General features: G+C 45.2%; 1 protein-coding gene across 11 annotated transcripts in view; it reads left to right on the top strand.

The window, feature by feature from the left end:
• The window catches only part of LOC136677641 (receptor-type tyrosine-protein phosphatase S-like), a 178,030-nt gene that overhangs the window by 145,325 nt on the left and 17,825 nt on the right, over positions 1-14,880 (top strand). For 9 of the 11 annotated variants that reach the window (XR_010796386.1, XM_066655229.1, XM_066655222.1 and 6 more), the window contains 6 exons: positions 1,307-1,318; positions 1,654-1,766; positions 5,580-5,677; positions 7,192-7,315; positions 11,805-11,980; positions 12,536-12,655. Coding sequence is in view for 10 of the 11 variants with exons in the window: in XM_066655229.1 (XP_066511326.1) it covers positions 1,307-1,318; positions 1,654-1,766; positions 5,580-5,677; positions 7,192-7,315; positions 11,805-11,980; positions 12,536-12,655 (643 nt within the window). In the remaining variant the exon portion in view is untranslated. The remainder of the gene's footprint in view (positions 1-1,306; positions 1,319-1,653; positions 1,767-5,579; positions 5,678-7,191; positions 7,316-11,804; positions 11,981-12,535; positions 12,656-14,880) is intronic. The other 2 variants (XM_066655227.1, XM_066655226.1) reach the window with 1 other exon arrangement.

The raw sequence follows: 14,880 nt of genomic DNA, 5'->3' as shown, positions 1-14,880 counted from the left end.
ACATATTAATAGAAACATCGCGAGTGGTCGTTGACGCGCCCAAAGGGTTAACGGAGAGGGTTCTGAATGGGATCAGAATCAGACAGGGAGGTTTTACCACCTGCCAAACGCCTTGCATGACCTTTCCTCCTCGTTCTGGAAGACTCCCCACTGTCCAAACATTTATGATCAAATTTCTGATTCAATAACGCGGGAAAGATGAAGATCTGAAAGCTGAGGTGTGGAGATACATCTGGATTTGAGACTCCTGACTCATATATCCATGTACTGAATTATGTTTGGGGCCTGGTTATATATTTCAATGCAGATTATGTAAATTACTACTGCATTTAAAATGAAAAGATGCATTAAAACGACAGGTGACGGTTGATTCTGAAATTTAGAGCGATGGCGTAAATCTACCCTTGAGCCTCACCGCTCGGAGGGGTTTGTCCGGAAGCGTGTGCTCCCCGTGGGCCGGAGTTAAACGCTCCCTGATGGAGTGCTGTCATCTGCAGGAAGTGTCATGTAGCCTGTGCATACAAATGAAAAATATTGACTTTTCTTTCTTTCTCTCTGTCCCCCTCCTCCATCTCTCCCTTTGTCTCCCCCTTAACTCTCTCTCTCTCACTGTTTCTTGTCTCTGTCCCTCTCATTCTCTCTTCTCTCCTTCCCTTCCCCTCTCTACCTTCCTCTTCAATCTCTCTCTCTCTCTCTTTCTCTCTCTCTCTCTCTTTCTTTTCCCTCTGTCCTCCTTCACTAACTCTTTCTGTGTCCCTCTCAATTCCTTCTCTCTCTGGCTCCTCTTCTCTGTCCCTCTCATTCTCTCTCTTCTCTCCTTCCCTTCCCCCCTCTACCTTCCTTCTCCTTCTCTCTCTCTCTGTTTCTTGTCTCTCTCTCTGTCTCTCTCTCTCTCTCTGTTTCTTTTCCCTCTGTCCTCCTTCACTAACTCTTTCTGGGTCCCTCTCAATTCTGTCTCTGGCTCCTCTTCTCTGTCCCTCTCATTCTCTCTCTTCTCTCCCTCACTTCCCCCCTCTACCTTCCTCTTCCATCTCTCTCTCTCTCTCTCTCTCTCTCTCTCTCTCTCTCTCTCTCTCTCTCTCTCTTTCTCTGTTTATTTTCCCTCTGTCCTTCTTCACTAACTCTTCCTGTGTCCCTCTCAATTCTGTCTCTGGCTCCTCTTCTCTCTCTTCTCTCCCTCTCCCTCTACCTGCCTCCTCCATGTCCATGTCTCTCTCTTTCTCGCTCTGTCCACCCCCCCATCCCCCTCCCTCTCTCATATTTCTCCTCTCTCCCTCCTGCTGTGGCTTGTTCCGGGGGATTGCAGTAAGCCGGACAGGTAAGTCAGTTCTGTGCTCTAATTGGCGATGGGAGATTACAGTATTTATTCTGTTGGGAAGAAGAAAAAAAGTCTCCAATCACACACACACTGAGAGCTGCTAATGGGGAAACGGCCGGGCTAATAATAGCCCCATTGGCTTTCTGTTATATAACATTTAGCAGATAGCTGCTGGAGCTGCTATTAATTGCCAGTTTATGCTTGTAGATTGCATATATTGATTCCTGTGCCCTGAGTCTAGTTAAGACCCTGAGTTTGTGCGTGGGTGTTTTTCATTCGTGTGTGTGTGTGTGTGTGTGTGTGTGTGTGTGTGTGTGTGTGTTACTGCTCATTAGCAAGCGCAAGGACTCGGAGCCGGGCACCAAGTGTTTACTGAACAACGCTGAAATGATGGCTCATCACCCCACCGACCCCGTTGAGATGAGACGCATCAACTTCCAGACACCAGGCTCGTAAACACACACACTTAGTACACACACACACACACTCATGCATATGGACACACACACTCTGTGACCCTGCACATATGTGGAGGGAACACTGGGGCTTTGTGTGGAAGTGCTGTTGAAAATGAAGAACGACCTGCTGGGTCACACACTGTCCTTCAGCAGCTGACGGAAGAAAAGAAAGAGCCAAATAGTCAGTAATGGCTTTACACATCACACAGAGGGAGAAAGAGAGAGAGAGAGAGAGAGAGGGAGAGAGAGAGAGAGGGGGGGGGAGAGGGAGAGAGAGAGAGAGAGAGAGAGAGAGAGAGAGATGGAAGAGAGAGAGAGAGAGAGAGAGAGACAGCAAGAGAGAGAGAGAGAAGAAAAAGAAAGAGATTGAAAGTTTTTTTCTGTCATTTCGTCTATTCCTCTAAGGCCTCTAAACTACAGCGGTACTTTCATCTTCAAAATGCTGCTCCACTGAGCTGTAATAGAGGGGGAACAGGGCTGGTGTCTTTGCGACTCTGGGCTCGGCGCTGCAGAAACTGTGTATCTTCTGGAGGAGGGTAGGTCAGTGCTGTGACAGTGAAATACACTCTGCAGCTGGAGAACTGTAGGTTAAAAATACCAAACCCTATCTAGAGTTTTTAATCGATAAACAGAGAATGTGACCTAATATAGCACTCTGTTTTATTTATTTTATCCAGTGCAGGTGTCTGTTAGCTGATTTGATACATATGGGCAGTTAGCATTCTCCTCCAAGTGTGTTTACGCGGTCCTGAGGTTCAGAAAGTTCAAAACGAAGGTGGCTGGCTTCGGAGTGGAACATCCCTGCATTTCTTTACCATCCTTTTCATGACCAGTGACTCGTTTGAGGTTGTTTCTTCTGAAGACAGTAAAAACCACTCGAGAATCACAAACAGTACGACGTTATACATCCCCTACCTCTCAAAGGACCCTATACATTATTCAGCAGCGTGTGTTGTGCATAATATTCAACATTTAATTAGTCTCTTACTATGCTTTGCTCTGAAGCGCCGCCTGAGCTCTCAACTCAGACTTCCATACCGTTTTCCTTGTGTTTAAAGGTGACTAATTCAACCAGATGGCAACATATAATTAACAGATAGACCTTATGTATGTTCCAGCAACCTCTGCATGTCACTCCTACAGTGAGGACCCTATTTAAGACTTGTTTAAACATCTGTTTATTGATTCAGATTCAAAGCAAGTGAAGGGGAGAGTTAAATGCACTAATTGTATGCGATAAAAACACAACAAAAGTGTATTGAACGCTTTTCTCTTTGTCGATGACTAATACTCTCATCAGTAACGTCGTGTATTGTTTCATTCTTTTTTGTCCTGTTGGTGTTTATTGTTTAGCATCGACTGCTCCGGCGCTAACGTAACCTCCGAGCCCCTAACGCCTGGTTAAACCGAGAGAGCGGTAGAGAAAGAGAGAAGGGGAAAAGGGAGGGTGGGGAGAGAATGTGGGAGTGGAGGGAGAGTGGAAAGGGCAGAGAAGAAGAAGCTTAAGTGGGAAGACTGGGGTCAGAGAGAGAGATTGAGTACGGTGTAAGAGAAAGGGCAGAAAAGAGGGAGACAGAGGAGAGGGAAAGAGAGAGACAGAGATGGATGGGGGAAGAAAGCAGGAGAGGGAGAGAGAGAGAGAGAGAGAGAGAGAGAAAGGCAGAAAAGAAAATGACAGAGGAGAGGGATGAAGAAGAAGAAGAAGAAGAAGAAGAAGAGCAGAGTGGGCTGTGAGGGAGAGAGAGGGAGGGTGAGAGGACTTGAGCGTTTTAATTAAATCTGACCTTTAGAGTTGGTGCAGAAGCATTAATTGATACTCGACATAAACAGATATTTGTGGCACAGCGTGATAAACACTCTCCACTGCAGGAGGCACTGCAGTGTTACACACACACACACACACACACACACACACACACACACACACACACACACACAGGGCCTGGTGTATGTATCACAAGCTTAGGAACAGCTCGAATTGTGACTTGATTCAATAGCAATATGTAGCCTATCATTTGTACATTATTTACATAGAGCTGCATGCACCACCCTCAGTCACTACATTGAAATGACATCCCTTCAATGCTCAGCTCATGTGGTGGTGGATCACTCTCAGCGCTGCAGTGACACTGACGTGGTGGTGGTGTGTTAGTGTGTGTTGTGCTGGTGTAGAGTGGATCAGACACAGCAGTGCTGCTGGAGTTTTTAAACCCTGTGTCCACTCTCTGTCCACTCTCTGAGACACTCCTCCCTCGTTGGTCCACCTTGTAGATGTAGAGTCAGAGACACTCTAGGAGGAGGGGGGGAGGAGGGGTGTGGTTTCTGACGCTCCTCCAAAAGTTACACAGTGCAGTTTCTGCAGTACCGTGCCCGAAGTAGCACAGACAGAGGCTCTTTCTCCTTGTTACAGCTCAGAGAAGTGAACTTTGATTTTGAAGCTGCAATTTTAAGGAGGAAATACTACACAGTGGTCTTTTAAATCCAGGTTATTCACGGTCTGCTCTCAGACTGCAGCTTCAGCCTGAGGAAGTTTAGTCAGACTGTGAGAAAAGTGTGAAAGAGTGTGTCCTTTTTCTCACACCTACATCCTCAACGTCTGTAAATCTGCTGCAGTTGGCACAAACTCCCACTAAAAATAAGCCAGAAATTGCTCCATTGATCTCAAACAGGATTTTTTTTCTTCCATTACACTCTTTCTCTTGCTCACGCGCTCAGTTATTTTCTCTCTCTTTCTCGCTCTCTCTCTCTCTCACTCTCTTTCTCTCTCTCTCTCTCACTCTGTAGCTCTTTTTCTGTTTGACTCTTTTTTTATCTTCTCACTCCTGTTCTTTCTTGTTTCTTGTCCAATACCTCTCTCTCTCTCTCACTCTCTCCCTCCCTCTCTCTCTCTCCCCTCTCTCTCTCTCTCTCACTCTCTCCCTCCCTCTCTCTCTCTCTCTCTCTCTCTCTCTCTCTCTCCCCCCCCTCTCTCTCTCTCTATCTCTCCCTCTCTCGCTCACTCACTCTGTAGCTCTCTTTTTCTGTTTGACTCTTTTTTTCTCGCTCCTGTACTTTCTTGTTACTTGTCCAATATCTCTCTCTCCCTCTCTCTCTCCCTCTCTCTCTATCCCTCCTTCCCTTTCCTTCCCTGTAACGAAATGGCCTTCTCTCAGGAGGTGCACTCATTTCTGATTCATAGCTGTGAGATCACACCTGTCTGTGGATGAAAGTCTAGATCAGTCCTCGATCGCCCACCCAGCACCTCCTCCTCCCTCCAGCCTGTGTTTCTCTCTCTCTCTCTCTCTCTCTCTCTCTCTCTCTCTCTCTCTCTCTCTCTCTCTCTCTCTCTTTCACATGCACGTTATCACACATACATGTAGGGGAACGGGGAACAACACACTCCTACATGTTCACAGATACACACATGTTTTATTTCAGGCTGCATCCTCACACACACACTGAGCTAAAGCATTAACACGGCAGAAATACCTCTCTCTAACTACTTCTCATCGCTCCCTCTCCTTTCTTTCTCCTCCTCTCTCTATTCTTTTCAGCCAAAATAATGCAAACGATCTGCCAGTGGAACAAGACATTTTCTCTGATAAAATCTCCTAAAAGCCTAGGAATTATCTTAGAATGTTATTATTAATGACCTCAAATCAAGACATGTTCAGTAAAAGGAGTCGCATTAAGAGGTTTTCACTGAATAAAATACATTACTTTTTTTTTTTTACCCCCATCTCAGACGTCCTTGTGACTAATGCAGATTTTGGCTTGTTCTCTTTTCTTGCCCATGCCCTCCTTTGACCTTTGACCCCCTGCAGGTATGATGAGTCACCCCCCCATCCCCATCTCCGAGCTGGCAGAACACACAGAGCTTCTGAAGGCCAACGATAACCTGCGGCTCTCCCAGGAGTACGAGGTGACTAATGAGAGAGAGAGAGAGCTGGAGGGGGTTGGGAGGGCCAGAGAGAAGAGGAGGGGGGGTGGGGGGCAGACAGAGAAAAAAACTGGGGTGAGAGAGAGAGAGAGAGAGAGAGAGATTAGGAAAAGAATGGGGATAAGGGAGAGAGTGGTATGATGAGAGTGAGAGGGATAAAGAGAGACATTTGAGAGATGGAGAGAGGGAGTGAACTGAGAAGGAGTAACAGGGAGAGAGTGTAGGTAGTGACTGGAGAAAGGCAGAGAGAAATGGTAGAAAAAGAGAATGAAAGATGATAGTTGTAGAAAAGAGCTGATGGACAGAGGAAGAGGGAAAGGGCTGTGGGACTCAGAGCGAGAGAGAGTGGGAGAGAGAGAGAGAGTAAGAGAGAGAAAAACAGTTGATTGATAGGGGCACAGAGATAAAGGGTTGAATAGGAGTGTGGGGGAGTGTGAGAAAAAGAGTCAAGGGGACAGAGTAGATGTCAGATGGAGGGAGAGAGTGGTAGGAGAGAGAGAGAGAGAGAGAGAGAGAGAGAGGAAAGAGAATGAAAAGAAAGCAAAAAGAAAAATAATAGGGAAAGATGAGCAGGAGAATGGGGAGAAGAGAAATATAGGAGAAAATGGAGAGAGAAAAATTGGAGAAAGCGGCAAAAAAAAGAAAATTACAAAGAGCGAGTGCGAGGAAGAGAGAAACTAAAAAGAAAGGTTTAATGAGAGGAACAGGGAGAAGTGAGGTGGGAGATTTAGAGAAAGGAAGTAGACCTGATGTGAGAGAATGAGAGAAGGAGGGGAATTAAAAGAATGAAAGAGAGAGATGGAGCGAGAAAGAGCACCTATTTGAGAAGAAAAGAAAAAGAGAGAGAGAGAGAGAGAGAGACGTAACAGAATAGAGGGAAGAAAGAAGAAGAAACCTTAAAAGACACTGGTATAGAAATAAAAAGTGTATGAGAGAGAAAGGGAAAGGCCATGTGAATTAGAGAGAGAAAGAAAGAAAGAGCAGAGAGAGAGAGAGGGAGAGAGAGAGGGAATAAAGAAGAAATCTTAAAAGAGAGAGACAGAGAAAAAGCAAGGCCACGAGAATTAGAGAAAGAAAGAAAGAAAAAGAGAAAGAAAGAAAGAAAGAAAGAAAGAAAGAGCAAAGAAAAAGAGAGCGAAAGAGAGAGAGGGGGAGAGAGAGAGAGCGCTAGTCATAAAGTCCAAGGTGACCTTGCTGAAGCTCATCACACTGAGCCGTGCTGCTCTAGCTGTGAGCCTGTGGAAGTGTGTATTATACAGCCCATGTTTTATTGAGGACTAGCTGCGAGCACTTTTGCTCATCAGGGAGAAAAAACAGCAATAATACAGTGTCCCTCGTCCGAATGAGTCAACGCTAGCTGTCTGTTCGACTTGGAGAGAACAAATCAGCTGGGCTCTGAGAAAAACAGCTACCTTTATAGCACTGTTCCAACTTTTTCAAGCCCATAATTGAGAGAGTAAATAGATTTTATTGTCGTTTTCCCCTCTATGTCACAGTCCATCGATCCTGGGCAGCAGTTTACGTGGGAGCACTCCAACCTGGAGGTGAACAAGCCTAAGAACCGCTACGCTAACGTCATCGCCTACGACCACACCAGAGTCATCCTCTCACCGGTCAACGGTAGGCCACGCATGGTCATCTGCGGCTAAACGCAATTCAGGCCTCAGAAGAACAGTCGTCTTCTTCAAAGATGCCTAACATTCAGAAGCAGTCATTACACTGACACCTAGTGGTCTGGGTGTATTGATAATACTGTTCTAATACTGTATAAATCTCTGTCAGTTTTGTAAATATTGTTGGCTCCTTTGTGCTTGATTTAAACATATTCACACAATTGGAAACCTCGTCATACACACAGTAATATCCAACTGCTACATGGTTTGGATGTGGAAAATAATGTACTGTTTTCAAGTGGGGCGGCACGGTGGTGCAGCAGGTAGGTGTCGCAGTCACACAGCTCCAGGGACCTGGAGGTTGTGGGTTCGATTCCCGCTCCGGGTGACTGTCTGTGAGGAGTGTGGTGTGTTCTCTCTGTGTCTGCGTGGGTTTCCTCCGGGTGACTGTCTGTGAGGAGTGTGGTGTGTTCTCTCTGTGTCTGCGTGGGTTTCCTCCGGGTGACTGTCTGTGAGGAGTGTGGTGTGTTCTCTCTGTGTCTGCGTGGGTTTCCTCCGGGTGACTGTCTGTGAGGAGTGTGGTGTGTTCTCCCTGTGTCTGCGTGGGTTTCCTCCGGGTGACTGTCGGTGAGGAGTGTGGTGTGTTCTCCCTGTGTCTGCGTGGGTTTCCTCAGGGTGACTATCTGTGAGGAGTATGGTGTGTTCTCCCTGTGTCTGTGTGTCTGCGTGGGTTTCCTCAGGGTGACTATCTGTGAGGAGTGTGGTGTGTTCTCCCTGTGTCTGCGTGGGTTTCCTCCGGGTGACTGTCTGTGAGGAGTGTGGTGTGTTCTCCCTGTGTCTGTGTGGGTTTCCTCCGGGTGACTGTCTGTGAGGAGTTGGTGTGTTCTCCCTGTGTCTGCGTGGGTTTCCTCCGGGTGTTCCGATTTCCTCCCACAGTACAAAAACACACGTTGGTAGGTGGATTAGCGACTCAAAAGTTTTCATAGCTGTGAGTGTGTGAGTGAATGTGTGTGTGTTGCCCTGTGAAGGACTGGCGCCCCCTCCAGGGTGTGTTCCCACCTTGCGCCCAATGATTCCAGGTAGGCTCTGGACCCAGCGCGACCCTGAACTGGGTAAGCGCTTACAGATAATGAATGAATGAATGAATGTTTTCAAGTGGTATCGCTAACAATGCTAACCAGGAGCATCAGCTTGGGTGTGACATCATTACTAGCTCCAGTGAGGTAAATGGAACGCAGCATTTGTACTGAATCTCTGAAACATTCAGGCCTCTAGGGGTCAGTATAATGGTTGTTTAAAAACCTAAAAAGACATTAAACGGGTCAGTCATTTTCAAATTGCTCTTTTAATGCGTTATGTTTCATAAGAGCTCCAGAAATGTCCCTTCAAATTTCTTGACACTGAATTTAAGTGCAGCTCCTGTTTCAGCTTTGTAGCACGTGGCAAGTCAGAACCAGCGGCTGTGAAAGAGCACTCTGCTGAGCTGAATTGTTCCGTTGGAAAGTTTCTGTCTCTAGACCAGAGTTGGCCCTCTGCTGAGATGAGACCCATGTGCTCACATTTGATAAGAGAATTTTAAGGGGCACATTTGGCTGATAATGCTGTATTTATCTTAAGCTTCCTCTTTTGTTTAGCGGCTGTCTGGGCAAATGCAAACCTAGATTGGATTGAGCCGTAACAGCGCGGAGAGCTTTGTGACCCACATCGCTGTTAATCCTGGACTCCAACCACTCCGTGTGGCACCTAGTGCACTATGTAGTGTGCAAAAGCCATTGACCGTTAAGTTGAGAAGGGAGCTGTTCTGGCTTCAGCACAAAGCTGGAATTAATAATTTGCCGTCAATGGAGATGCATTCAAATCCAGGAACACGAGAGGGGCCCAGCATGTGTCTATTCGTATTTGCACTGCTATCAACACCAATTACAAATGGAGTTATGAAATAACTAAAGTTTGGGAGAAGGACCGTGCCCTGACTCCTCCCCTTCACCATTACACACCCTATAAAACCACTGTAAATTCACACCCCTCCATAACCTACTTCTGGTGGGAGGGGGGGGGTCCGGCTTCAGTCTTCACCAGCCGGAGCCGCCCAGAACTCCAGCCCAAGCCCTGTTCCCATCAGGAGTGGTCCGCACTTATCACACTGTCTTTTATCGCTGCGTTAGAAAAAAACAAACTCTGACAGCACTGGCATCATTTCCTTTAAATGTTTATTTAATGGTCTCATGACAGCACGTCTGTTTTGGCATGGGGTCCTTCTCCGTACGAAACCATTAAATAAACATTCAGAGAAGCTAAATCCTAAATTTGTACTATTTAGTTTTCTTCCCCTGAGGAACACTGAACATTTGTGTGGGTTTATGCCCCAGAAGCGTATTTTTTATAAACGTTCTCTTCTGAGAGTTAACTGCTGTACACTGAAGTGGAAATGTAACTTGGGGCTGACAAATGACTGAAATAATTCACGTTATCAAGTGCATGTGCCATGTTTGTTTAGATTTGACACCAGAACAATTTCCTCCGGGTGACTGTCTGTGAGGAGTGCGCTGTGTTCTCTCTGTGTCTGCGTGGGTTTCCTCCGGGTGACTGTCTGTGAGGAGTGCGCTGTGTTCTCTCTGTGTCTGCGTTGGTTTCCTCCGGGTGACTGTCTGTGAGGAGTGTGGTGTGTTCTCTCTGTGTCGGCGTGGGTTTCCTCCGGGTGACTGTCTGTGAGGAGTGTGGTGTGTTCTCCCTGTGTCTGAGTGGGTTTCCTCCGGGTGACTGTCTGTGAGGAGTGTGGTGTGTTCTCCCTGTGTCTGCGTGGGTTTCCTCTGGGTGACTGTCTGTGAGGAGTGTGGTGTGTTCTCCCTGTGTCTGCATGGGTTTCCTCCGGGTGACTGTCTGTGAGGAGTGTAGTGTGTTCTCCCTGTGTCTGCATGGGTTTCCTCCGGGTGACTGTCTGTGAGGAGTGTGGTGTGTTCTCTGTGTCTGCGTGGGTTTCCTCCGGGTGACTGTCTGTGAGGAGTGTGGTGTGTTCTCCCTGTGTCTGCGTGGGTTTCCTCCGGGTGACTGTCTGTGAGGAGTGTGGTGTGTTCTCCCTGTGTCTGCGTGGGTTTCCTCCGGGTGACTGTCTGTGAGGAGTGTGGTGTGATCTCCCTGTGTCTGTGTGGCGACTCGAAAGTGTCAGTTGATGTGAGTGTGTGTGTTGCCCTGTGAAGGACTGGCGCCCCCTCCAGGGTGTATTCCCTCCTTGCGCCCAATGATTCCAGGTAGACTCTGTACCCACCACCGCCCTGAACTGGATAAGGGTTACAGATAATGAATGAATGAATGAACTTTAAAATACATTGTTTGGGTTATTTTAGAAGGATCATTTTAACTCGGGCCAAAACAGTACATTTTTTACTCGTATCCATGGTTCTCCTGTTACATTATATGAAATTGCAAAGGAGCTTTTGCTCCTGAAAGTGAGAGCACAGATTAACCGCTCCTGACAGTTGTTTACGGAGATCACGAGTAGCAGTAGTTGAACACGAGAAAGGATAAAAGCCGAATGAACATGCAATCTTCAAATATTTGCTGTAAACAACATCCACTCCTTGTGCTGTAAATGTTGATCTCAGGTTCATTAGTCAGTGTTTACCAGCCTCACGTTGGCTTCACTTTCCCCGTTTGTTAGAATTTTCGGATCCAAATGAAAGATTTGAAATATGAAGCCAGTAAATCAATGAAAGTGAGGATCTTTTTCTTTCACGGCCTCAAATTAAGATGCTGTCACTAAAAATTTACCCAAGTCTTCCTCCGTTTGCAGCCTGCAGGAGGATGGTCCAGAGAGGATAAACAACACAACACAAGAAAACAGGGAGCAAACAAAAGATGACAATAAATAAAGGGAATGTGACAGTGTTAAGTGAGAACACACCCTTAAAAAACACAACACAGCAAACTCAGTGCAGTTCACAGGCACAGGTTTATTCTCCAGCCTTGTTTTCAGTGTTTTCACTGGTTTGATTTCTTTTCTATAAATAAGACCCTGCCAAATAACTCTATGTAAGTTGATTTACCACCAGATACTTTGCTACGTTTAGACTACTTTAACATATGCGAGAGTAACTCCTGTTTTAAACTGATACTATTTATAGTACAAATCTCTGACCTCAAAGGATTGATTTCCAAAGGCTCTTGTGTGAAGCTGCAGATTACTATTGCTTTTGTTAATTTGCTGCTCATTGATTTGTACATAATCTACGGTGTGGAAGAACCAGTCTAGTCCCCTGCTTTAAAATCCTGGGGAAAGTTATATTTGAACAATTGAGTGAGCTGTGATTATGAATTATGAGCTAGACCAAGAAATCTGTGCCATTTATCATTTCAATGATATATTAAGATTTTACATTTTATATGCATTAGTTATTGGTTCATTGCAAAAACACAATACAAATGTCATCATCCGCTCTCTCTCTCTCTCTCTCTCTCTCTCTCTCTCTCTCTCTCTCTCTCTCTCCTGTTGTAAGCAGGTGTTGTGGGTAGTGACTACATCAACGCCAACTACATCGACGGCTACAGGAAGCAGAACGCGTACATCGCCACCCAGGGTCCCCTGCCGGAGACGTTTGGAGACTTCTGGAGGATGGTGTGGGAGCAGAGAGCAGCGTCTGTGGTCATGATGACCAAATTAGAAGAGAAATCGCGGGTAAGTCTCGAGACACGTGACTCTTTAACGTGCGTGGAAGCGCGGAGAGTGGTGTGAGATAGTGTTGAGTGTGCATTATTTGTGGCGTATGACAGAACATCTGGCGTGTGTGTGGAAACGGTTTACTGTAATGTGTACGATGAGGTGTAGAGGGAAACATCTGCGTGTGTTGATAGTGGGGAGGGTGTTTGTGAGTCCATCTGTCTATTAATGTCAGTTCAGTTTTCTGAATTGTGGAATTGTATTATCTACGACATCTGGTACATATCCATATGGATGTATTGGAGATAGCATCAGATAGCAATGTTTATACATTTACTTATCTATATAAAAAGCTAGCATTAGCTATTCATTTTTGAGTAAAAAACTATTCTTAACAGAAGATAAAACTACAAATAAATCTAATCGTCTAAAATCGTCTTTCAACGATGTTGAGATCTGGGCTCTGGGGTGGACCATCCATACTTAAGGAAAACCTCAGCACAGTCTTCGGTTGATTAGTGTATGTTTTGTGTCCGAGTGCTTGTTTAATGGCTATTTCCTGTCTCTCTGTAGATCAAGTGTGATCAGTACTGGCCCAGCAGAGGCACGGATACGTACGGCCTGGTGCAGGTCACTCTACTGGACACCATGGAGCTGGCCACATTCTGCGTCCGAACGTTCTCACTGCACAAGGTGAGCAGACTCCCTCGGTCGTCGCTCCCAGCTGTTACGGCCAGGACAAAACAGTCCCAGTTCAAATCACTCAAGCAGTTAATGATCATAAAATGGTTATTAGTGTTAGGGTCATTGTTGACTGTTTTTGTTAAATAGAGAACAATATTGGTGTATGTTTTAATTAAGTATCAAAATGTAATTTTTTTTTGCTCACAACTAAAACATCAGCTCATTTCCAGGCAGGAGTAGGCGGGGAAAACCTAAACAGTCAATATCACTTTTCATTACCCACAATTACCCACAATGCTCAGCGAATCTGTTTCAGGCAGAAATATGTGACAGTATGGAATGTAAATATTTCATATAATAATAATATTTATTAGTTGTATTACAGTAAAGGTAAATGGACACTGCTTTTCATTAATTACACATTAATCAGTACAATTACAGTACGGCATTGCGGAGCAATCAGTACAATCCATCTGCCTTTCTCTGTCTCTGTCTCTGACTCTTGCTCTTTCTCACACTGCCTTCTTTCAATTCTTCCTCATTCTACCAGGTGGTATTCCTCTCTTTGATCTGTCTGTCTGTCACACTCTGTGTGTCTTTCTCTCTGTCTTTCTGTCTAATTTTATCTTGGTAGCTGACAGTCTGTGTCTGTCTCGTAAGTCCCTGACACTTTCCTGTCTTTCTGCCTCTGTGGCTACCTTCCTTCCTCATGTAGAGTGTATATATTACCCTTCTCTCTCTCTCTCTCTCTCTCTCTCTCTCTCTCTCTCTCTCTCTCTCTCGCAACAAAGGCATGTAATATTCTAAGTTTCTCATTCATGTATGCACTGTGCTCTCATTCTGTCACCGATGCAGTCACACACAAACACACACACAGTATCTCAGACTCAGTCCTAGGTTGAGCCCACACTCTACTGCCGAAAGTGTGTGGAAGCCTCGTCCGTCATCACTCCTTCTCCAATCACGGGGATTAACAGGTAGTTTTGATGACGCTCAGCCTTGAGAACACTCGTGATGTAAGGCACATGTTTAATGATTAGTTGTGGATCACAGACGCCTTTCTAACTCTAGACTCAAAGTCACCGAATGACACTCCGTCACTCCAGAGAACACAGTTACACTGCTTCACAGTTAGAATTTTACTTTACTTTATTCATGTGGGTGCACAGCTGAAAGTGCTAACTGTCCGTTTGATCACATTTGCTCTCACAACAAACATATCCAAGGGCTCAAACTAACAGCAGCTGAAATTTGTGAAACAGTACATTTTCGTAAAATAAAAAATAGACGTGGCTTTACTCGTTACGTTACTTATGTCACATTATTAGATGAAGTTAGGGAACAGCCACAAAGAGGAAAAGCACAAGAGCAAATTTGCAGAAACGCCTAGGAACAGTACCATAGCAACACTACTGTTCTTCATGAGTGGATGAGTAATTGTTAACATTGACTACAGTCAGATTTAAAGCAGAACATTTCTGTTGAAGCTGTTTTAACCAGTTGGGACTTAAGAGCGATCATTTTTATTATTTTTGTTCATGTGTCTCGTGGTTCTCTGATTATTATAAACAACAAACGATAGACTGTTATTGGCATCTCATTAACAGTGTCATAAATGAAGTCTGTAAATTAAATAGGTTTAAAATCACATACATCCTCATAATTACACAATTTGCCTGAATTATCCTTTGTTTATTCAACAATTTTTGAAAGTCCCTGTGAACAGTAGGGTGTCTTCAAATAATGTGCTACCACTTTCTTACATTTTTAGTTTATCTAAAGGTCTGGATGTAGGGGGCTGAAATAGAATGTGATCCACTTTATATTACAAAGCTGATGCTTATGTTTTAAAAAATGTTATCTCTCTCTCTCTCTCTCTGTCGCTCTCTCTCTCTCTCACTTTCTCGCTCTCTCTCTCTCTCTCGCTCTCTCTCTCACTCTCTCTCTCTCTCTCGCTCTCTCTCTCACTCTCTCGCTCTCTCTCACTCTCTCTCACTTTCTCGTTCTCTCTTGCTCTTTCTCTCTCTCTCTCTCGCTCTCTCTCACTTTCTCGTTCTCTCTTGCTCTTTCTCTCTCTCTCTCTCGCACTCTCTCTCTCTCTCTCTCGCTCTCTCTCGTTCTCTCTGTTTTTCTCTCGTTCTCTCTCTCTCGTTCTCTCTCTCTCTCTCTGTGTGTCTCTCTCTCGCTCTCTCTCTCTCTGTCTCTCTCTCTCTCTCTCTCTCTGTCTCTCTCTC

This window comes from Hoplias malabaricus, chromosome Y (genome assembly GCF_029633855.1).
Source record: "Hoplias malabaricus isolate fHopMal1 chromosome Y, fHopMal1.hap1, whole genome shotgun sequence".
Taxonomy (NCBI): Eukaryota; Metazoa; Chordata; class Actinopteri; order Characiformes; family Erythrinidae; genus Hoplias; species Hoplias malabaricus.
Note: the sequence above shows the minus strand (reverse complement) of the source record. Positions and strands in the feature narration are given on the sequence as shown.